The sequence below is a fragment of the Fusarium phalaenopsidis genome (assembly GCF_050370095.1).
Source record: "Fusarium phalaenopsidis strain FUZ10S chromosome Unknown contig_32328, whole genome shotgun sequence".
NCBI lineage: Eukaryota > Fungi > Ascomycota > Sordariomycetes > Hypocreales > Nectriaceae > Fusarium > Fusarium phalaenopsidis.
This window is the reverse complement of record NW_028145393.1, coordinates 307,740-330,915: the sequence shown is the minus strand read 5'-3', so window position 1 is coordinate 330,915 and position 23,176 is coordinate 307,740. Positions and strand designations below refer to the sequence as shown.

The following is a 23,176-nucleotide window of genomic DNA, read 5'->3' as shown; positions in this document are numbered from 1 at the left end:
GGGGTTATCGGGATGAGCGAATCAGATGCTGCCACTTTCAATCTATCTTATCAGAAATATCAGAGCCTCCACTTACAGGCAAAATCATCCCCGCGTGTGGAAACAGAGAGCAACATGGCACCAACTTACTTGGATGGGGCTCCGGTGTTGCCACCATACGACGGAGCTAAGGACTTAGATATTAGCTCGTGTCCATGCCCCCGCGGTCGTTGCCGCCTGACAGGTGTATACAGTAGCATCGTCGTTATGCCATCTCTTCATAGCCGGTCTGTGTATACCCAAGCCCTTACCACTATCCGATATCCATTGAACATTCAGTGAACCGTTTGGGTTGGCCTGCAAAGCTAGTCTGTAGGGCCGCCGCGTTCAAAATTCGGTAGACCTATGAACACTCCGCTGCCGGGCGGCTGAGCGGCTGAGCGGCCACCGCAGTGATCGACCTGTCGCGAAGAGCTGCCGTTCGTACGAAAACGGAGCTGACTACGGTCCTTTATGACAAGGGGTACGGCGGAATAGAAAGATCCTAGTTGGGCAAATTAAGCCATAGTGAGGCCTCACGGGCTTTTATAGCTAGAAGGGGATGGGTTTTTTTTATCGCTACGCGGTTTTCCCGCTTGGCTAGACCGCATTCCATACCGCTAATCAACAAGCTTGCGACGAGTAAGACGAGGCAATATTAGGATGAAATATAATGTATCTATCCCTGACTCCTCCTGTTGGTGTCTGGAATGGTCAAGGCCATGCTCATCCTGCACTGTACGATGCAGAGATTCAATTTTCCCAATCCCGCGTGACACTTGGGTGACTCGATTATCCATTGTTGGACAATCCCGACAGCTCCCCTAGATGGCTTCTAGTTCTATTCCGAGTTTCCTGTATGTGCCGGAGCGCTTATATCTCGCTTGCTCATAAATTCATAGCCCCCTTTTGTAATTCTCTATACTCAACATCACACTAAAGTTTTGTCACCTTTAGGATATCACTTTACGGCATAATATTACTTATTCTGTGCTTGGTTAAAGCAGGCCGGAAGTATCTGCATGATCGTCAGCCTGAGGACCACTACCGCCAGTACAGTCAAGCACGCGCCGTAAGTGTTGATGGCATTGCTCCCTCGGATACACGGTTCGTAGCAGCTAACTGGCCTCCTAGATATGTAGTGCATGCAATGCATTATTAGTATCTGTGATGATGACAAGAGGCCATCAGCCACAATAGCAAAAGGCGCAATCACCAATACATAACAGCATCAAAGCCCAATACCCTTTTAGTTAGCCCACATCATGACTTCCTGCACATTCAGCACAAGCAGTCTGCCAAAGGTGTCAGGTGTGGCCTTTGTATACTAGGTAGGTCAAGCTGGGACTCTTTGTGGCCTAGAATCCAATCCTTGCGAGTGAAGAAATTATCCAAACCGGCGTGTCCTGCCGTGGGAAAGGATGTCAGGCCACATTCAGGAACTGCCCCTAGAATCTAAAATGCACCTTGCATTTAAACTGGTATGGGAAGAACTTTGTAGCACTGGGTGTTGATGTCATGGCACCTTTACGTTTCGACTATGTTCTCGAAGGCTGTTCTTTTAGCCATCGCAAGAATCAATCATCTATCACATTCACACAAATTCTACTCCTAACGCAAGATGAAGCTGCTGTGCAAAGCCTTCGCATTGACAAAAGATTTACCAATGGTATTCAAGAAAACTAGGTAGCTTCTTATGTCTATTACGAATGGAGTTTAAAGGGTCAACGACGATACATTTATGCTGGCTGCTCACCCTACACCCGCTCCAATCTCACAAAGATGAACGAACAAACAACATCTTCATCCCGATGGTCCTTATAAAAGAACTCTTTAGTTCTCTTGACCAAATCCGCCAAGAACTTCTCGGCATCCTCGTCGGTAAACGTATTGCCGGATCCCACCTTGACAGCCTTGAGGAAGTATCCCGCACACACGGCCATGAGCCAATCAACAACAATATCAGCGTAACGACGACTTGCCTCGTCACCGTCGTGGCCATCAGAACTCTTCTGTATTTCCAGGTCTTTCTTTGCAGGATGGAGACAATCTTGCTCGAAGACCTCGTGGGCGATCCATGTTGGGATCACCTCCTCAATGACCTTTTGGACATCTTGCAGCGTCCTGTTATATGTAGGGACGTAGAAGGATCCAGCCACTGCACCAGGAATGGTTCCGTCCTTGACCATGTCAATCATGGCATTGCGACAAGCATCCACGAGTCCGGTATAGTTCTCCCTGCCAGAAGATGACTGAGATACCAAGGAGAGGACAAGAGAGCCGCCAGGTACGATCTCATCGGCGCGCAACTTGAGGAATCGCAGGAGATCTAAATGAGCTTGTCTCTTAAGCAGGGCTTGATGATCTACCCCATCCTGGCTCTTGGGCACGTGGTCGAGATGGTGCAGGGCCGCCAGAGAGAAGCCTAAGTCTGCAGACCGAGAGAGCACCACTTGACGGTAGAAGCTGCGGGGGATCATGGCCGGAAAGATGGAGTGCGGGAACTTGGCTTTGTCTAAGCCTTCAGCCCAGGTCGTGACAGTTGTTGAGAGCGTGTTGAAGTCATTCTCTGGACGGTCGCTGAAGACCAGCTGGATATCTCCAGGCGGAGTGGAATCCAGAATGGTGACCATGGGTTGGATACTGACGAGGATGAAAAATTAGCAAGAAGGCGATGGCGGTGATGCAAAGATCAACTTACGAGTTATTCCCGTGTGCAGAGCCATACTCGACAACCGTCATAGGCCGAAGATTGCGGTTGACGTTGGTCACCACAGTGTTAGTAGCCTGCTGTAAGAGTGGCAGAGCTTTCAGCATAGCCTCGTGCTGCAGAGCAGCATGAGAACTGTACAGGCCCTTACCCTGCATGGGCACGTCGTTGATATGCGCAGTGTCTGCCATTCTTGCGGTTGGGTTAGAAAATTACAGGGAGAATTTTTGAAGTTCCCAGGGGGAGACACTGGGCTGTTTATATACTCAGATGTAAGACGTAGCGGAACAAATCTCGGAACAGGCTACACGTGGTTGGCTACTCATTCAGTGAGAGAGGAGCCGATAATTTTGATTCATCATATAAACGACAACTTCTCGATAAGTAGGCCTAGAGCAATCTCATATCACATCACAATCTATCATGAATGTAGTCTTAAAAGACGCCTCACCCGCCACTACCAGCTCCAGGATCTAGGCCATGTTGGCCAGCTACACAGATATATCTTATCTCCTCGATACCTTCATCCGGTATGATTCAGCCTTGAGCTGCTGCGCAACACGGAAGACGGTGCTCTCATCCTGACCGTCTACATACTCAAACTTGAACTTGCGCAGCAACGTCACCAGTGTGAGATGCATCTCCTGGAACGCAAAGTGCTTGCCAATGCACACGCGGCTTCCCGCGGAAAACGGCCAGTACGGCACGTTTGTGGCCTGAGCTTCGAGCCACCGCTCAGGAACAAACTTCTGAGGTTCTTCCCAGTGCGCATCTTGAGTGTGGCCTTCTTGTGTGTTTGGGAATACGGTTGTGCCTGCAGGGATGTGATAGCCGAGAACCACATCGTCCTTGGACGTTTCACGCGGGCTCCCTGTTGCTTGGCCAGGCACAAGACGCATCGTCTCATCAATGCAAGCTTGAAGATACGCCATGCATGCTTGAGAGTAGCCGCAATCTGTCTGACGGTCTGGCTCCGAAGGTGGATACCACTGGTCGACCTCGTCAACGAGCTTCTTCATGGCTTTGGGATTTTTCAGGAGCATCATGAGCGTAAAGAGCTCCGCGTTAGCTGTAGTCTCGCTTCCAGCCGTGAGCATGACAACACTCTCATCTTGGACATCTGAAGTACGGAAGTCAGAGCCGGGAGAGTCATCGCTCGCCTCGACAAGCTTCTGCAGCAGGTCTGAGTGTTGGCTCGACTCCAGCTCCTGGCGACGCCCATCAACGATGTCGTAGGTAAACTTATCGACGTATGGGTCGCGCGTAGGAAGGAAGGGAATGAAGCGGATCCAGGGGATCAACTGCATCAAGCCAGCGATTCTCAGCCCAGCCTTGAGACGTGACGGCAGAGGGTGGCTTCCATTGTCAACGACGTTAAGACTGCCTCCAAAAGTGGTGATGCCAATAATGTCAATGGCAAGACTGTGAATAAGATGCTGCATATCCACGACAGCAACACCTTGGGTGCCTTCATCGCAGAACTTGTTCAGCTGCCTAACAGCAGCCTCAACACATGTCATCATGATGGGCTCCATGCTGCGGATGTACTTAATGCCAAACATGGACGATAGCATACGCTTGCGCTTGGCGTACGCCTTCTTGTCCGTGTACGCCAGAAGAGTAGGACGTTGAGGATCTTGACGAAAGTTGCCGTAGATGGCTTCAGACTTGGTCCAATCCTCGGTCTGGATGATGCGCTTGATCTCCTTTGTGTCGGCGACGGCGATCATGCCTGGCGCGAGGACGATGATGGGGCCATACTTCTCATGAAGAGAGCGGGCGAAGTGGTGACTGAAGACGTGTTAGGACAACTGTGATGAGAGAGAGGGAGTTAAGCTTACCTCGTGCCCTTGATGGTTGCAATGGTCAATGGCCATGGACTCAGCTTGTTCAGCAGAGGGCCAGGAATGGAGCTAATAGGAGAGAAGGCATTCTTGATCACCTAAGAGAACGATTAGACGATTGTAAAACGAGACTGGCATAAGGCTGCGCTCACAGTAAAGACTCTTGGGACAATAATGACAATAGTGAGAAAAGTGACCAAGACCTTGGTCGCCGTGAGCTCCTCAAGAGACACCAACGACGGCATCGACTCGGGCAGCTTCAGGCGACCCACAATGGGAGATGGCTGGGCAACCATGATGTCAAGAACTAAGAGAAGAAGTTTCAAGGGGAATACAGAGGCGGGATGCCTAGCATTGGCATTGAGTCTGTTGCTGCTAGACCAACAGAGTGGATGTGATTTTCAATTATACGGCCTCGAACGGTCTCACGAGCACTCGTCTCATCTCAATTCAGTTCGCCTCTCTCATCCCCTGCAACGACGAATACGCCGAATCGTTCGGTAGCTAAAATCCTCCGGCGGGTACCGGAAGACCAGGGGGACAACACAAAAAGTCTACAGGGCTAGGGCTGAGCTGCCTTGTCACGCCATTCTCACGGGCGTGTAGATCAGATAATCTCCCGCACACCCCTGCCATGCCCTCGCAGATCCCCATGTGCCGCATCCTTCGTACCTCACTTGTACAGGTACACAGCCTTGGTCTGGCAGAAGGAGAGCAACCCCTGCAGCCCGTACTCCACACCCAGGCCGCTCTGCTTATGACCCCCGAACGGCACCTGTGGGTCCGGCTGCGGAGGTCCGTTGATGTACACGCTTCCTACGTCGAGCCGTGACGCGAGTGCCTTGGCAGCAGTTGAGTCGGTCGTCCAGATGCTCGCGGCGAGGCCCGATTCGCCGGCATTGGCGAGGCGGACCGCTTCGTCGGCATCGGAGAATCTGACGCAGGTCACGATGGGCCCTGTTTGTCGTTAGTTCATCAAGGAATTGGCTATGCAACGGAGTGGGTGTTACCGTACCAAAGTGCTCCCCGCTGACGATGCTTGACTCTGGTGAGGCGTCTTTGATTATGGTCGGACGGAGAAAGAAGCCTCCTGTTTCGGCATCAGCTAGTGGTCCACCTGTAGCCATGTCGTGTCCGGCAGATTTGGCGTCGTCCAGGGTCTTTACGAGTTTCCTAAACTGTAACTCATTCTGCACCGGTCCGATCTTGGTCATCTCTTTAGTTGCCTCTTCGGTAGTCTCCACCAATGCGTCAACAAATGCATCAAAGATGTCGGCGTGGATATACAGCCTACGGGGTGCGATGCAAACCTGCCCGGCATTGAACCATAGCCCACCGGAGATATGCGGCACGGTGGCTGTGACGTTGATATCCGGGAGAATAATGGCAGGGTTGTTTCCGGCGCTTGCACTAAGGATCAGCCATTGCAACAAGGAAACGACAAGATATACGTACGTCTCGAGTGTGATCCTTTTCATCGTATCAGCGCCATCCTTGAGGATCTGCTTCCCTGTAGCTGTAGACCCGGTGAAGGATATTTTCTGGACTCCCGGATGTCTGACAAGGGCTGGGCCAAGCTCGTTTCCGCCGCCGAGGACTTGGATCACCGATGGAGGGAAGACTTCCTGGGCAAGCTCGACAAGCTTCAGGGACGTATACGGCGTGAATGGACTACGTGTACCGTTAGTGGATCCTTCGCGACTGGGAATGTGCTCCTTACGAGGGCTTGAGGATGACGCAGTTTCCGGTAGCAAGAGCGGGCGCAATCTTGCCGATCGCTGTGGCCGTGATCAATATGCTGAGCAGTTTTTAGAGGGTATCCAAAGTACCTAGCATGAGAGGGACTAGGACTTGTCAGCATGGTGTTGCCTTGATTCACGATAGGGAGAAGTACAGTTCCAAGGGCAGATAGCGGCGACAACACCAAGAGGCTCATAGATCACAATTGCCGTCTTGGTATCATCCTCGATCTGCTCTTCGGGCAGCTTATAGCTTGCTTTTCGATCAATTAGCACGGGAGTTGGTTAATTTCCAAGAGGTGACGACTCATAGTCAACTTACACGGATATCTAAGCCATTGGGCGGCCCAGTATACTTCAATCGCAGCGTTTTCTACCTAAAATCACCAGCTTAGTGCACCTCTAACGGGCTCTGTAATTACACTCACTGTTCGCCCACATTCCGAGGCGAGCAACTGACAAAAGTCGCCAGCACGTGAAAGATACAAGTCTGCAAACTTCTCCAGAAGCCCTGTTCGCTCATCGTACGACGTCTGCGACCAAGCAGGCAACGCCCGCTGAGCTGCCTCAACCGCATCGTCGACATCTTGGGGTGACGCAGTGGGAACGGGCCACAACGGAGTACGGGTGAGAGGATCGACGCCGGAGTGACAATTGTCACTCCCACGAGGCTTACCGCCGATGATGTTGTGAAAGGTAGTGAAATCCATGGCCAGGCGAGGTGAGTAATGTCAGATTGAGATTTGTTTGACTGGCATGACCAAGTGAGGTGGTGATTTTATACTAGATGTGAGCAAGTGTAAGCAGCAGCAGGAGACGGGGCCGCCTACTGTAACCCAAGTTTTAGAAGGCAGATCAGCCCCGAATTAGCGCCCCTTCGCGACTCCCATAGCGGATCAAGACTGCCATGATCCGCTGCGAGGACTGCTTCGAGTCGGGTTGAGAGAAAGAGACAATGCGTGGCCGTGGCCCCGATGAAATGGATTATTATGAACTGTAATCTAAGGTACCAAGATCTAAAAAAAAACAAAGACAATGGTATATGGTTTACTATTCCGTAGAAAGGAATGTCGGGGTTCCCAGCAATATTGTCATGCAAGTGACGGTTGACGGCACTTGATCCAGTGTTGACTGTACACATTTACGAGGCATTTCCCTCCTCACTCGACTTCTCCTTGGATGTGTCCTTCTCCTCCAGGCCATACTCAGTGTTGAGTTCATCGCGCAGCGTCAGCGACTTGACCAAAAAGGCCAGAACAAACCCGAGTACTGAAAACGCAATTGAGACCTGCCAGGCCAATTTCAGTCCATCCTTGTAAACCTGGACAACCTCTGCCTTGAGCCTGGGAGTGTTGTTGAACGCCTGGATAAATGTCTTGGTCGCGTGCTCGTAGGCTCCGCCGTTGACGAGCATTGCTCGAACAGTATCATCTGACACCTTGTCAAGAGACGAATTGACACGAGTGTTGAAGGCTGCGGCTGGGATAGCAATTCCCCAGATGGAGCCAAAGTTTCGCAAAAAGGTCCATGCGCCGGTGGCCGTGGCGACGTCAGAGTCGGGAAGACTGGCTAAGATGGGAGGCAGACAGCTTGTAAAGACAAAGCCTGTGCCGAAACCGAAGAGCAACTGGAAACCGACCCAGCGACCAATTGACGACTTATCGTCAAGGAGAGTAAAAAGACCGCAAGAGATTGACATGAGAGCGAAGCCGACAAAGTGCCAAACTCGGTATTTGCCTGTCTTTGTGATGAAGATGCCGGCAATGACACCGCCTGGGGCGCTCGTGGTGGCGATGGGGAAGAGCATGACGGCTGAGCGAGCAGGGCTGGCCTCTTTGACAGCTTGGAAGTAGACGGGGAGGAAGTAGCAGACCCAGAAGAGCAGCATACTATGGACAAAGCTGATAACGAAGAGGGTTGACGAGGTCCGATTGCCAAACAGGCGGAGAGGCATCGTTGGTTCTCTGAGCCATGGTGCGCCTTGGTAGGCAAAGAAGGCCAATTGACCGACGAGACCGAGGATCAAAGGAACGAGAGTTCTCCAGGAAGACCAAGGATTCTCAGAGCCTCCCCAGCTCAAAGCAAGGACAACAGCCGTGACCGATGCGATCAAGAGGACGCTGCCGCCCCAGTCAATTCGCGACATTTGTTCCTTGAACGTGCCCACTGGCGGACGGGCGAGCTTGAGGAACACGATCAAAGCGACGAGCACGACACCAGCGATGGGAAGGTTGATATAAAAGATCCATCGCCATGAAACATTCTGAGCAAAGGCGCCGCCCATGATGGGAGCGATGACTGATGCAATAGCCCAGACACCACCGATGATTCCGGCGTACATGCCTCGCTCACGAACAGAGACCATATCGCAGACGACGATCTCTGACATTGTCAAGATGCCGCCGCCGCCGACGCCTTGTACGGAACGACCTCCGATCATCATGGCGGTATTATGAGCACCACCACAGAGGCCGCTGCCAAGAGTGAACAGGCACACGGCGATGAGTGTAAGACTGCGTCGTCCATAGATGTTGGCAGCTTGCGCAAAGATGGGAATGGTGGCCGTCGAAGCGAGGAGGTAGGAGTCGACGATCCAGACGTAGAGAGAATTGGAGCCCAGATCTGAAGTGATCGTTGGAAGGGCCGTGGAAATAATGGACGTGTCGAGGGCGGCGAGAAAAGTCGTTAGAGCGATGGCGATGAAGACGAGCCAAAAGCGGGCGCCTTTCTTGGGAGCTGCTGGCTCAGACCGGGGGGGATTGTCGTTGGACGACATGTCTTTTTCTGCTTGAGGAGACGCAGTTGTAAGCTGCGTATTATCTTGAGATTGACCCATTGCAAAAACTAAACAGAATGTGCTGTCTTGATCATTCATAAGTGGTGATGGTGTTGACGCTATCGTGAGAAGAGCCAAGAGAACAGGGCAAGCGCCAGACCTCTTTCTTTCCTGCACCTCCCCATCTTCCCTGCAACTGATCGCCCTGTAACCCTGGGCAGGGAAAGCGCAATTGAATTGCCTGCCCGTTAATCGGCGACTGAACCGGAGGCTTCTGACAATTGATGTTACCCAGTGTTTGAGGAGCCATAAGCTGAGCCCCGCCCGCAGCGATTAAAAACCCTCCGGTGCTGCATCGCATTGAATCAACTCCCCACCACCGACATTCCTTTATCTTGATCCACTGGCTTCACAAGACATTTCCAGTAGCACGATTCTCACGTCACAGCTGAGAAAAGAGAAGCAAAAGTGCTGTTCCTCACAATGGCGTCCGGTCTCTTCTTCGATCCCCTCGTGGCCCTCCGAGCCGCTCCCCTCGTCTCTACTACGTGCTCCCTCATCTACTCCTGGGATCAGCACTTCTTCCTTGGTCTCCTCAACCGACCAGAGAACCGTGCCATTAGCAAGTCCCTCCTTCAATCCTACTTTACCACCTTTTTCCACCGCGGCCTTCCCTTCGTGGTCAGCCTCGTCGCCGTCTCAACCTGGACCGGCGTCGCCAACCTATACATCCAGCGGCCGGCCCTGCAGGCCCGCGGCTCGGTCTGGTGGTACGTGTCGGGCACGGCGCTCGCCGTGGGCCATCTGCTGTTCGTGCCCTGGATCGCCCCGAGCTGTCAGGCCATCATGGAGGGCACGGATGTCAACCGGAGCCTCGATGAGTGGCTGACGGTCAACTCGCGTCGGATGCTTTCGGTGGATTTGGCTGCCTGGGCTGCCTTTGTCGTTGCGGCTGTAAAGACGCTGCGTGTCTGAGACTGAACGTGTTGGTCGATGGGGGTCGAAATTAAATGTCTCACTCTACGAGGCCTATGCATGATTGACTCGAGGTTGTAAACTGTGGTTCACCAGTTCATGGAACATAGCATGCATTATCTACAGGCGGCTAGATGATGCCATTCAGACAATCGAAAAACTCATTTTTGTCATGTCTCTGTTCAATTGCCCCATCGCATCTCAGATAGCATTCCTCAATTTGGTGAACAATGTTCATTGAAAGAGTTTGAATTGCCCTTCTGTCCCTGGCTTGAAAAAGTGCTAACGTCTAGACCAATAATCACTTTCTTCCGCGCTGATTCCAGCATCCAAGCCGCTTGGACTCGACTTGATGATAACGACTATCACGGCTCGTCCACCATGCTATCGACGCTGTAATTAGCAAACCCTCCTAAAATGCTTTGGTCATTATAGAATCATCTTTTTACAGCAGGTAATCACTATCTAAGGTCAAGAAGAGGTTCTGTAGTCTTTTTTAAACCCACTCCATCTTCATTCTAATTTTCAACAACCTTCTTCCTTGACGCGCCAACGTTGAAACATGTACATAGCAAGACAGAAATAGCCCATGAAAAAGACAACCAGACGCCGGTACAGTAGAAATCAAATCCAGTCAACGACCAAGCGAGTTCCCCATCTTCTAACCTTCCCTACTCTCCCTTTCGGAGCCAAGGGACAGTACCACCAGGGGCATTCTCAACACTTAACATCTTTTCTACCAACAGGGCCGTCGTTTCGTCGAGGCCAGTGCTTCTTGCTCGAGCCAACCACTCGTCAACTCCAACCATCTCCATCTTCGCACCAATTTCAGCCTCAAGGTGCGCAGGGAGCTCGTTGACAGAGATCTTCTGATCGCCACAGTGATGTCTGTAAACTGGCACTGAGCTTCTGCTTTCGTGAATCGAAGCAGCGATTTCGTCAGCCACTTGTTCGATAGGAACAAAGTCAAAGGAACCCTTCCAGTTTGAGATTTCTGGCAGAGACTGCATATTGGTTGAGTACTGAAGAATGCTTCCCATCAGGTCGGTAGCAGGCGCCGCAGCCCCAGTGATGTTTGCTGGGCGGTGAATCCAAACTGGCAAATGAGCTCTCTCTGCGTGACTCTCGAGAATAACCTCAGAGGCCCACTTCGAAGCTGCGTAGCCCTCAGTCCCATCAATTGGCGGCTTGAAGCCAGACACAGAGATCTCAGGCAGACCGTCGTAGTCAGTGAAGTTGACAACACCACCAGTTGAGACAAAGTGGAGGGGAATCTGCCGACCACTAGCCAATCGAGCAAGGTCCCTTGTCGATGAGACATTGGCCTTCCTCAAAGCCTGATAAGACTTCAAGAATGACACCTCGGCTCCGTTGTGAATGATGATGTCAAGCTGCTTGGACAGCGTATCAGACTCGCCCTCCGACAAACCCAGTCGGGGAGATGATAGATCACCAGGGTACACAACGACCCGCGGGGATTTGAAGACTTCGTCTGCTGCCTTGCTGGGAGATCTGACTGCGAGACAGTGGACGCGAGAAATTCGCTCGTCCTTCAGCAGGGACTTGAGGATAGCTAGTCCGAGGAAACCAGTGGCACCAGTCAGAGCCACCTCCAGTTCATCGCCGTCAAGGATAGCAGGTTCATCTGGCGTTTCGAGACCAGAAGGGATATCAATCCGGGTCTCTTCTTCCCAGATGATTGGTTGGTTGTCTGCTCCAGTAGAACCATCAATCTTTGCGGCCATCCCACCCAGTGTGCTAGCCTGGAAAAGGTCAAACACCGACACCATGACTCCAAACTCACGAGCGATGTGCTCCCTCAACATGACGATGCGGAGGGAATTACCACCAGCCTCGAAAAAGTCTGTCTCGGAGCCGATGAAAGCATCAGGTGCAACAACAGGCAGGGCCTCCAACCACAACGCTCTGAGTCTCTCTTGGGTTGTCGTGAGAATCTCTTCGTGAACATCCTCATCTTGGGGAATGGGCATCACATCAAGGGCGTTCTGATCCAGCTTGCCAGTAGGACCCATGGGCAGCTGCTCAACCTGGACGATCCTGGCGGGAATCATGTATCGAGGGAGAGAGAGGTCTTTCAGAAGCTGCTTCAAGAAAGAGGATGGGTTCTCAGGGCGGTGGGTCTGAGAGATTATGGCGAAAGCGACGAGAAAGGCGCTGTCATCTGGTCCGTTGGCGCCCTGTCGGAAAGAGACCGCCGCCTCAGACACGACACCACCTGAGCTCTTGACGATGGTGTTGGCAATATCTTCGAGCTCAATTCGGAATCCTCGAAGCTTGATCTGTGAATCGCCTGCAATACGTCCCAAGAAGATGATTCTTCCATCAGGGAGGAATTTTGCCTTGTCACCCGTGCGGTACATACGGTTCCAGCCTCGGGCGACATCATCTGGAGATGCAAATGGATCAGGAAGGAATCGTTCCTTGTTGAGTTCATCTCTTCGCAGGTAACCAACGGCAATGCCTGCGCCTCCTACAAACAGCTCACCCGCATGGCCAGGACGAACTGGCTTGAGGTCCTCGTCCAGGATGTAGCAGGAGTAGTTGGGCAGCGTGAGACCGATTGTGGGGTTTCGGGTGTCTCGAGGCGCAGCAGGATCAAGTTCATTCAGACCACTGCTGCTGTTGATGGTGATCTCGGTTGGCCCGTAGCCGTTGAAGAGCTTGAGATTTGCAAGACCAAGTCGTTGGAACTCTCTGATCACATGCGTACGGAAAGCTTCACCAGAAAGAAGAGAAAACTCCCAATCAGCACATTGGACCAGGTACTCATAGCCATGGTGGATCAGGGCGACGGCCAGAGTGGGCGTCATGAAGGTGTGAGTGACTCTCTCAGACAACATCAGCTTGGCGATTTGCAGAGGGTCCTTCCGAGCTTCACTGGATGCTACCACAAGCGTTCCACCCAGCATGATCGACAGAGACATTTGGGTCAGCGACATGTCAAAGCCCAAAGGTGCCTGGTGAAGCATGGTACCTCGCTTGATGTCGTAAAAGTGAATGATGGAGTCGATGTGGTGAACCAAGTTGGCGTGAGTCAAGGCGACACCCTTGGGAACGCCTGTGGTGCCGCTGGTGTAGAACATGTAGGCCGTATCTGATCCTTGAGCTCGGTTCGTAACGGCTGCGCTTGATGGCAGTCGCCGAACGTTGTAGATGTTGAAGAGGCTTGCATTGGTCTGAAGCTTAGGTGCCAACTCCTTAGTCGACTCATCGAAGAGAAGGATCTCTGGCTCGCAGTCATCGACAATGAGCTGCAGTCGCTTGATAGGGTTCTGAGGATCCAGCGGTACATAGACTCCGCCAACCTCGGCAATTGCCAACAGTGACGCAATGATGAAAATGCTCGGCTCGCAGTAGACTCCAACACGTGCACCGGGCGTCAAGCCCGACTTTTCCAGTGTGGCAGCAATGTTGTTAACAAACGATTTGAGCTGACCATAGGACAGAGTCGTTCCCTGGTCATCGCGAATCGCGGTAGCATCAGGCTGCCTCTTGACCCAGTCCTCAAAGTAGTGCGACAGGGTGTCAAACGATGGCGAGGGAATCCTCTCTCCACGTCCCAGTGTCAGAGCCTTCTGGGCCTCGTCGGGAGCGCATTGGGAGACTTGTTCCAAGGTCTTGGATGAGTCCTTTTCAAAGAGACTGAGGAGGTTGATGTAAGACTCGAGGATAAGGTCGAGCTCATTCTTGGTGTACAAGTACTCTTGGCTCTTCACACTGATCGAGGTTGAGCCATCGGGGTAGGTCTCAATGTCAAACGCCAAATCGTATGGGTTATTGACATCCTTGAAGTCGATAACCTCAGCTTGACAATCAGCGAGAGGCACCTTTTGCGTCGATCCCATCTTGAAGTTCAAGACAACCTGGAAGAGCAGGCTGTGTGAGGTCGACCGGGGAATCTTGAGCTCATCGAGAAGGACGTCGAAAGGCAGACGAGAGTGAGTGAGGGCACCATTAGCCTTGGCTTTGGTGTTGGAGACGAGCTCAGCCAGTGTCTGGGAAGCCGCAAGTTGGAAACGCAATGGAAGGAGGTTGACAAAGAAGCCAATCGTGTCCATGTGGGCAGCATCGTTCTTGTTGGCATCGGTGATGCCAATGCACACATCTCGAGTTGAGGCAAAGTCGCTCAAGAAAACCTGCAGGGCAGCAAGGTAAACATGGAAGGGTGTCGCAGCAAGAGCCCTAGCAGCAGACTTTGCCTTGCCAGCAACATCCGGCTGCAGTGTCCGTTCAGATACTCGTGTCTTGTAGTCAGTCAAAGGCAGCCGGGTCTTAGTCTCAGCAAAGTCAAAGACAGGCAGAGCCGGGGGAAGAGTCTCAAACTCTGTCTTCCAGTACTGCAAGGTTTCGGCTGGGTAGACTGCAGCTCGTTGGTCCACAGCAAAGTCCAAGTATCCCTTGTCCAGAGGGGCAAGATTGCCTCCGGCGTAAGCGATTGCGAGGTCGCGGACTAGAATCTGGGCACTGAAGCCATCCAAGGCGATGTGATGGAAGCCAACAAGCAGGATATGCTCGTCCTTGCCGGGCTCGGTCAACACAATGGCTTTGAGCACACGACCATTCTCCAAGTCGTAGTGAGTGTTCTGCAGTTCCTCAAATTCCTTGGTGACATCGGACTCGTTGCGCTGCTCCAACCTGAATGGCGACTGCTCATAAACAATCTGAATTGGGACGGTCGTCTCAGGATCCATGTGGAAGCCGGTCCGGAGAGATTCATGGCGCTGAATGACCTTCTGGAAAGCACTCTCCAGGTCATTCACACGCAGGGGCCCAGTGATGCGATACGCCATCGTGACGTTGAATGTGGTTGCGTCTTGTAGATACTGTTGCAGGAACCAGATTCGCTCCTGAGCAAATGACAGTAGTCCACTCCGTTCAACCTTGGCGCTTCCATCAACAGAGCTCGTATCCTTGTCACCAGAAACACTTGTTCCTTGGGTAGATTGCGCACCACTCTTGAGAGTGGACGAGTTGAACTCGGTAGGCGCTCGAGAGGATGAGGACCCGTTTCCAGAGACGGCATTGAGGGACTGCACAGCCTGTGTAATGTTAGTATTGACGCTGGAACAAATCTTTGACACAATTAACTTACTTCGCTCGTAACCAAAGTCTTTGTGTCGGTTTGCTCTTGGGGAGCAAGACTTGCGACGGCAGTCGAGCAGATCTCGGCAACTGATGCAGTGTTGAGGATCTCCAGAACCGGCATATCGACATCCAGCTCCTTGAAGAACCAAGACCGGATCTCTGCAGCGATCAACGAGTCGACTCCCAGACTCATCAAGGGCTGCGAGACCTTGATCGTGCCACTCTCAGCCTGAAGCATTCGCTCCAACTTGGTACAAAACTCTTCTTCCACGGCTTCGAGCATTTCAGCGGGTGTTTGAACTTGAGCAAGGCGCTGAGAGATGGAGGCCTTGGTGGTGAAAGTCGATTCTTGATGTTGCTCTTCCAGGGTGTGATGAGAAAAGCGCATGTTCTCATGCCAGAAGAACTTGGGGGCATCTTCCTGCAGGCTGTATCGGTTGAGGCCGGTGATGAGCTCCGGGGCGTGGCTGGATCCTGGCTGACCAACCAGGATGGCTTCCGAGAACATGTTGAGGAAGTCAGGCTCGGAGATGGGCATGTAGTTGTACTGTCTCAATGTCGCTTCGTATGCGCCAGTAGACGAGACATAACCCACACCGAGGATCATGCCAATATGGATAACCGACGCTGCGAGGTTCTTTGCCCGTCGCTGTTCAGCAACTGTAGTCATGAACAAGTTGGCCGCTGCATAGTTTGCCTGTCCTCGGTTGCCCACTACACTAGCCAGTGAAGAGAACATGATGAAAAAGTCCAGCGGTTCATCTTGGAACAGCTCATGGAGGTTCTGCGTGCCCCGAACCTTGGGCCCGAAGACCTTGTCAAAGTCGCCAACCTTGAGTTCACCAAAAGAGCGATCGGAGAGGACCATGGCAGCGTTGGCAACACCACAAATCGGAGGCATTTCGGCTGTGACTTGTGCATGGGCACGCTCCAGGGCGGCTTTGTCGCCCACGTCTACCTGGAAGAGTCTGACATCGGCGCCCTGCAGGCGAAGGCCTTCAAGCCAGATCTTGTCGATAGCTTCGACATTGCGGGTGGGGAGGGCGAGATGCCGAACACCAGCCGCTACCATCCATCGGCAAAGAGCCTTTCCGAGACCACCCGTGCAACCGGCCAAGAGGTAAGTCCTGTCGCTTCGGAGAAGGCGGTTTGCCTGTAGCGGCTGGACTTGGACTGAGATTGGCTTCTTAATGGACCAGTCTACCACAGTGGCATAAGAAGTTTCCGAGGCCTGTAGGCCGGAGACCTCCGAGATATTGACGACAGGGCCATCGGAGGGAGACTTGAACGAGGACTCGATCGCGTCTTGAACGCGTTGGATGTTGACGTCGCGAAGGCCATACGTGACGCTACCAATCAGGTCTGAGAGCTCGAGGAATTTGGTGGTTGATGGCACGTGACGTCGGAGCGGGGAGTCCACTGCGCTGTAGTCCCTACCCGAGAGGTCAACGACGACTGCCACCTCAACATGCGGCAACACCTTCTTGACGACTCGCTCGGGAGCAAGAGGATGTATGAAGATGACATCGTCCTTATGACCCGATTTAGAAGTGGTTCGGACCATCCTGAGACCAACCTCACGACACTTTGTCTCAATCACCGCTCCCAAATACTTGTCTGCCTCATGGACAATGATGGCAACCTCTGATTTGCACTCAGCCAAGAAACCACCCACAACGGCAGCGAGGGCAATGCTACGCAATGCGGAAGCTGCTTGGTCCATGTCGAAACCTTGTGGCACATCAAGGACTTGCGAGTCAGGGACCGAGATGATGGACCCGGCTGTCTCAGAGAGAGCGATGACGGGAGTAGTCGATCCGGCCACTCTATGGCCGTAGCTCAAGTACACTCTACTGTCTCCGATAAGGACTGCGTGAAGTGTCGAATAGCTGGCCTTGATGCGCACATGGTCTGCGTTGTCCGAGATTGGAAGCGAGGGAACGGACTGAGAGATGGTCCACTGGCTGCCGGCCTGCTGGATCTCGACAGGCGTGTCTGCCAGCAAAGTGTTGGTCTTGATCTTCATCTTGCCGGCATTGAGATGGTCATTCAGCCTATCATCAGGGAGGATCCGGGGAATCAGCCATCGTCCCTCGTCTTCCAAAATGAGTTCAGCCTCATGCGACCACAGGAGACCGTTCTCTTGCTTGAGCGTTGCCTTGTACACGATCCTGATCAGAGCCTCGACGGTTCGGGATACAGCCAATGAGTCTAGACCGGTCTCGATGTCAATGTGCTGGAGCTGGATGTGGGGGTACTCTGAGGCGAGACTGCGGCATAGACCAGTCGACATGTTGGCATATGGCTCGCCCTTCTGGCAGCCCTTGGACACCCAAAGGACCTGGCGGGAGTCATTGATAGTCCTTTGCAGGCCGACGAGTTTCTCCGACGTCATACTCTTCAGGACCGGCTCGTCGAGATCTTCGAGGATAAGGACAGCTCGCAGGGGCAACTCGGGCTTGGAAGCAAGCTGCTCGAACGAATCGACATGGATGATCAGATCCGGCGAAGCGCCCTTCATCGCAAGTAGAGTTTTTGAGACTTGATTGGCGATGCCGTTATTCCCACCGATGATCGTGATGCATCGTTGAGGGAGCCAGTCGAGAGCACTGGCGAGAGGCTGTCGAAGGACCGGAACGTGGTTGTCGTCGACAGCCTGCGACAGCATCACCGAGGTCATGTACTTCGAGGGGTCATAGAAATCGTTGACTGTGTGATCAACACCAGAGAACCCAGTCGATCGGAGCAAAGAGTCCCATTCAGGTACAGTGATTGTGGGTGCATATCGACGACCATCGTCACCACCGAGCCACCATCCAGAAAGACCAGACATCATCAACCTCACGCGCACAATGTCACTCGTGACTTCGAGGAGCAAGAGCTGACCGCCAGGTTTTAGCAGTCGTCGCACGTTGCGCATCGTAGTTGAGAGCGACTTTGTGGCGTGGAGTACGTTGGAAGCAACGATGAAATCGTACTGCGCCTCTGGGAAACCCTGCTCAACCGGATCATTCTCCACATTGAGAGGCTTGAATATCATCTTCGACACCCACGGCTCGAAGGCCTCGGCAGCAGCTTCGAAGAAACCTGTGGAGATGTCGGTGAATGTGTAGCTCTCAAAGGCCGTACTGAGAGACTCGAGGATGCCCTTGGTCGCACCACCAGTTCCGGCACCGATCTCGAGGATTTTCATCCGTGGGTATCGATGAGCAATCTGCTTCGAGATGCGGCTCAGATAACCGTTGGCACGCTGGAAGCCCAGACCGAACTTGTAGAAGCGGTTGAGCACATCGTTGCGGACCATGTGTTCCAACATGGTGGTCTCCTTGCGCACAACTTCAGTCAGATTCTCACCAACCGCTTGGATAAGGAGAAGATCGACTTGGTCAGGGAACTTGGAAGCCTGTTGGAGGAGCCACGACCCTTCATCTGCTGACCACTCCTTTCGGATAGTGGTGTGCTTGCCGGCTTCGATGATTGGGAATAGATAGTCGATCCACTCAAAGATTCGCTGGAAGTGCCAATCCATGGCCGGAACCTCGCTGCGGTCGACCTTGCGGTTGAGCTCCCTCAAGTAATAGTATGACAGGCGTTCGCACAGATCGACGAGATCTAGATCCTCTGCAGCATCATGCTGTTGGACATCGAGTGAGGCGACGGCACAGCTGATGTCGACCTCCCACTTGGTTTGCGTGTACAGCTCCTTGGCGTTACTGGGTCCGGGCCTGAGCAATGATGTGCAGGTCAGACCTTGAAGCTGGAGCAAGGGTTTCTCATTGTCGCTGGTGAAGATATCGAGGTCGGCAGTGATCTCTCGATCATTTGTATCCGTCAGATATGAGTCAATTGTCAGCTCTCGATCGTTCTCGACGTGGTCGAGGCTGACGACGCGTAGACTCTTGAAGAATGTGGGCACGAACGGTGCGGCAAGGCTACCATCATCAGGCCAGCAGTATGCCGCAAAGAGGGATTGGAAAGCTGAGTCAAGCAGGGCAGGATGTATCATGGCCGAAAAGTCAGTGCTCATCTGATTGGCCTTGGCGGTAGCAAAGCCCGATTGTCTCTGGACATTGGCCAGCTGCTTGAAGGCGCCTGTGTACTCCAGGCCAATCTCAGCCAGAGAGGTGTAGAAACGCTCCATGTCGACGGAGGTTAGGGACGCCACAGGAGGGTTTCGCGAAGGCAGAAGCGAGTCTTGCACCTCGGAACCAAACTCAACACGCAGGTGGCCCTTGGCATTGCACTTCCAGTTACTACCTCGTCCGACCATGGAGGTGAATAGTGACCACCTCGCAGTGGCAACGGTAGAGTTGACATCGCCGATCTCAAGAGTAAACAGGGTCTCGACGGCTTGCGAGTCTTGACTCAGCTGGATGGCACTGAGGATCTGAACGTCGAAGAGTTCGACGAGTTGGATGGCTTTGGAACCGTCAATTGACTTGGCAGACTCCATCGCCATGACAAGGTAAGCGGCGGCGGGGTACACCACAAGACCTTCCACCTTATGGCCCTCTAGCCAGGGGGCGTCATCCAGGTGCAAAATATTGAGCCACCTTAGGTCTTGGGTTGCATCTTCTGTCGATCGAGTGCCTAGTAGGGGATGTGGCGGGCTTGTGCGTTGACGGAAGTTGGCTGACTTGCGAGATTCCTTCCAGAAAGACTGAGAGTGATCCCATGGGTAGGAAGGCAGGTTTGTTGACAAGCTCGTCTTTGACGCTGAGAATAACTCGGCGTAGCTGGCAAAGTTGACAGTAGACTTGCCAAGACGAGCCCAGATGAAACCAAGGGCATCACTGAGAGCCTCAACGTCGTGCACATTACGAGTCAAGGCTCCCTGATAAGGCAACTGAGAACCTGTAGCCCGCTTGTATGTCTGGCTAAAGGGGCCTTTGAGAGCTGGGTGAGGACCGACCTCGAGGGCGACGTGGCATGGTAGCTTGCTATCGTTTGCAAGCTCTGAGGCAAGCGTGAAGAGTACAGGCTTGACCATGTTCTCAACCCAGTACTCTCCTGTCAGAATCTGACCGTGAGTGAAGGCACTCATACGCTCTCCAATGACACTGGAGAACCACTCGCAAGAATTATCACCAGGCAAAAGCTGGATGTTTGACTCGCGAAGAAGTGCCATGTAGGGCTCGGCACAAGGCTGCATGTGACGGGAGTGGTACGCCGTATCGACCTTCAAGACACGAGCAAATGTTCCTTGCTCGTCTAGAAGTGCCTTGGCTTCCAAGATGGCGTCCTTGTCCCCTGACAATGTGGCGCTGCTGGGAGCGTTGCTAGCAGCGACGTCAATGCGACCAGGGAAGCGATCCTCACAGAAGCAGGCAGCCTCTTCGTAAGACAAGCCCACGGCCATCATGGAGCCCTTCTGTCCCTCTTCACCACCAGCAAGCTTGGCACATACACCACGGCAGTAGGCGATACGGATGGCATCCTCTGGTGTAAGAAATCCGGCTGCATAAGCAGCGGCAATCTCTCCGGATGAGTGACCAATCACCGTGCTGAAGGTGATGCCAGCCTGGCGAAGTAGCTCGACCAGCATCAGCTGGACCGCAGTGCAAACGGGCTGGGAGACGGCGGCCTCACCCAGCCGAGACGTTTCGGGGTCTGCGAGGATCTGTTCGGACAGTGTCCAGGTTGGTGGTTCTTGAAGGCTCGCAAGCGAGGTCTCTAGCCTTGTGATGAGATCCCTCGTGAAGGCAGACGCCTTCAAGATTTCACGACCCATGGTTGGCCACTGAGCACCTTGGCCAGTAAAGACGCCAAGAATGCGCGGAGTCTGATTTGTAGTCTCTTGGCTGGCAACTGCAATAGTGGCATCCTCGGCCGATGCAGCGCTGAGCTTCCTCAGAAGCTCTTCCTGAGTATGCCCTGAGAAGTAGGCCCTGGCTGGAAGCTGAGAGCGTCTCTGTGCTAGGGTGTAGAGAATGTCCTGTGCTTCAGCTTCTCTAGCCTCTTGTAGAATGTCGAGGAGTTGAGAGATCTGTCTTCGGAGAGACTTTTCCGAGTTTGCAGAAAGAACAAGGGGGTAAGAAAGAATGCCTCCTGTGGGGACTGGTTGAGGTGTGTTGTCAAAGCTCTCGACGATGGCGTGGGCATTGGTTCCTCCAAAACCAAAAGAGTTGACACTTGCACGACGGGGTGTGCCAGGAGCGACTTCTGGCCAAGGCAGTATTTCTGTGGGAATAGAGAGGTTGCCTGCAAAAGGCTTGAGGGCAGGGTTGAGGTTTTCGAATAGTTGGTTTGGAGGGATAACACCTCTCCGAACGGCCTCAAGAGCCTTGATGAGGCCGGCAAGACCAGCACAACCCTCGAGGTGTCCAATGGCGGTCTTTACAGAGCCGACAAACATCTGATCTGAACTGCCTGCAGCGTCTTCGAAGAAGGCTTCATGAATAGCCCGGGCCTCGATGGGGTCACCGGCAGGGGTGCCTGTCCCGTGAGCCTCGAAGAACTGGCATCGCTCTTTGATAAGACCCAGCCCGGCATTGGCATAGGTCTGCCTAATCAGAGTCTTCTGGGACTCTGAGCTTGGTAGGGTAATGCCATTGGTATCTGGCAATAGTTAGTATTGTTTTGAGGTGATGCGTAGAGAAGTGGACACTTACGTCCATCTGAGTTCACACCAGTCTCACGGATAATTCCATAGACATGGTCTCCATCACTCAGTGCTTGAGAGAGAGTCTTCATCATGATGGCTGCTGTACCTTCACCTCGTGCATAGCCGTTGGCCGAGGCATCCCACATCTTGCTCCGTCCTGTTGGTGAGAGCATGTGCAGTTTGGACTCTGAAATCATCATTTCTGGGCCGAGGATCAAGTTGGCACCGGCAGCACAGGCAATGTTTGATACTCCTAGGCGGAGTGCCGTGACGGCCTCATGTACGGCAACAAGACTGGAGGAACATGCTGTGTCGATGGTCATGGAAGGACCTTTCCAGTCGAAAAAGTAGGATACGCGGTTTGAGAGGATACTTCGAGCAGTGCCTGTTGCCATGTATTTGGGCATATCCTGAGGATCACGAAGGAGCATCTCATGGTAGTCTCCTGTCATGGAGCCGACGTATACGGCTGTGTTGGACCCCTTGAGGTCTTCATAGGGGAAGCCGGCAGCCTCAGTCGCTTCATAGACAGTTTCAAGGAGCAGCCGCTGCTGAGGGTCCATGGCCTCAGCCTCCCTTGGGTTGATCTTGAAGAAAGACGCATCGAAGGCACGAATATCCTCAGTCAAGAGGTAGGCCTTCTTGACGTCTGTACAACCACTCTTCTCCCCATTTTTGTGGTAGAAGGCATCTGGGTTGAATCGTTCTGGCGGTATGGGTGTCTGCACGTCTCTCTTCTCGCAGAGGAGGTCCCATAGCTTTGATGGGGTGTTTGCTCCACCGGGGAAGCGGCAAGCTGTGCCAACGATGGCGATGGGTTCTCTTGTCGAGCTTGGAGCCCCCATTGTGACCAGTTGATGAGTATGGATGGTCAATGTCTTTGGTATGAGTAATCGATATGTAAGTAAAAGATGGAGAAGCTGGTCGACAATGGGTTGGCTGAGGTTTACAGTTCAGGGGGTTGATATCAAGTGATCGAGTCCGTCCAAGTTTGTAGACTTATACGACCTCCTCGGGATTGTATAGGTACATCACGATACGAAAGGAAATACGCAAGAGCTGTGCCGTCTCATAGCCTCCTACCTGATTCAGACACGGATTACTGGATTCGTTTCATCTGGGCCGATTCATGCTGATGGGCTGAGCGCGATAGTCCCGGACTGCAGATGTCATAGGAGATCTCCGGGTTACAACGGCCGGGTATCATGAGAAACAAGGCTTTGGTGGCTGAGGTAAGATGGAGATAGCGGAGCCCGGGACTTTGTGTACCCCATCGAGAGGTATCTTTCTGTCCAACCGATGCATATTTACCCCCCTTGGGTGTGTTCTTTCACTTCTGCCTCACATCTTCCCACACGCGCTTCCCAGTTCACTCTACGCTTCCCCCGGACATCTCTGTCATCC

General features: G+C 52.9%; 6 protein-coding genes across 6 annotated transcripts; 1 reads left to right on the top strand and 5 right to left on the bottom strand.

Annotated features, from left to right (window-relative positions):
* Nucleotides 1-1,775: 1,775 nt before the first annotated feature.
* On the bottom strand, nt 1,776-2,919 carry LRP88_12793 (S-adenosyl-L-methionine-dependent methyltransferase; the record flags this gene model as incomplete). Its single annotated transcript, XM_083249180.1, has 2 exons — nt 1,776-2,661; nt 2,720-2,919. The coding sequence occupies 2 exons, from the start codon at nt 2,917-2,919 to the stop codon at nt 1,776-1,778; spliced, it is 1,086 nt and encodes a 361-aa protein (XP_083094982.1).
* Nucleotides 2,920-3,234: 315 nt separating this feature from the next.
* Nucleotides 3,235-4,868, bottom strand: LRP88_12792 (uncharacterized protein; the record flags this gene model as incomplete). Its single annotated transcript, XM_083249179.1, has 3 exons — nt 3,235-4,519; nt 4,570-4,670; nt 4,725-4,868. The coding sequence occupies 3 exons, from the start codon at nt 4,866-4,868 to the stop codon at nt 3,235-3,237; spliced, it is 1,530 nt and encodes a 509-aa protein (XP_083094981.1).
* Nucleotides 4,869-5,245: 377 nt separating this feature from the next.
* LRP88_12791 (aldehyde dehydrogenase family protein) lies at nt 5,246-7,021 on the bottom strand (the record flags this gene model as incomplete). Its single annotated transcript, XM_083249178.1, has 8 exons — nt 5,246-5,529; nt 5,588-5,976; nt 6,028-6,243; nt 6,293-6,350; nt 6,402-6,416; nt 6,467-6,568; nt 6,634-6,688; nt 6,740-7,021. The coding sequence occupies 8 exons, from the start codon at nt 7,019-7,021 to the stop codon at nt 5,246-5,248; spliced, it is 1,401 nt and encodes a 466-aa protein (XP_083094980.1).
* A 431-nt stretch (nt 7,022-7,452) lies between these two features.
* Nucleotides 7,453-9,087, bottom strand: LRP88_12790 (MDR family MFS transporter; the record flags this gene model as incomplete). The annotated part of the gene is made up of 1 exon (XM_083249177.1): nt 7,453-9,087. One exon carries the CDS (start codon nt 9,085-9,087, stop codon nt 7,453-7,455), a length of 1,635 nt encoding a protein of 544 aa, XP_083094979.1.
* Nucleotides 9,088-9,570: 483 nt separating this feature from the next.
* On the top strand, nt 9,571-10,062 carry LRP88_12789 (uncharacterized protein; the record flags this gene model as incomplete). Its single annotated transcript, XM_083249176.1, has 1 exon — nt 9,571-10,062. One exon carries the CDS (start codon nt 9,571-9,573, stop codon nt 10,060-10,062), a length of 492 nt encoding a protein of 163 aa, XP_083094978.1.
* Nucleotides 10,063-10,733: 671 nt separating this feature from the next.
* LRP88_12788 (putative hybrid PKS-NRPS enzyme) lies at nt 10,734-22,617 on the bottom strand (the record flags this gene model as incomplete). Its single annotated transcript, XM_083249175.1, has 3 exons — nt 10,734-15,122; nt 15,176-21,726; nt 21,780-22,617. The coding sequence occupies 3 exons, from the start codon at nt 22,615-22,617 to the stop codon at nt 10,734-10,736; spliced, it is 11,778 nt and encodes a 3,925-aa protein (XP_083094977.1).
* Nucleotides 22,618-23,176: the final 559 nt, after the last annotated feature.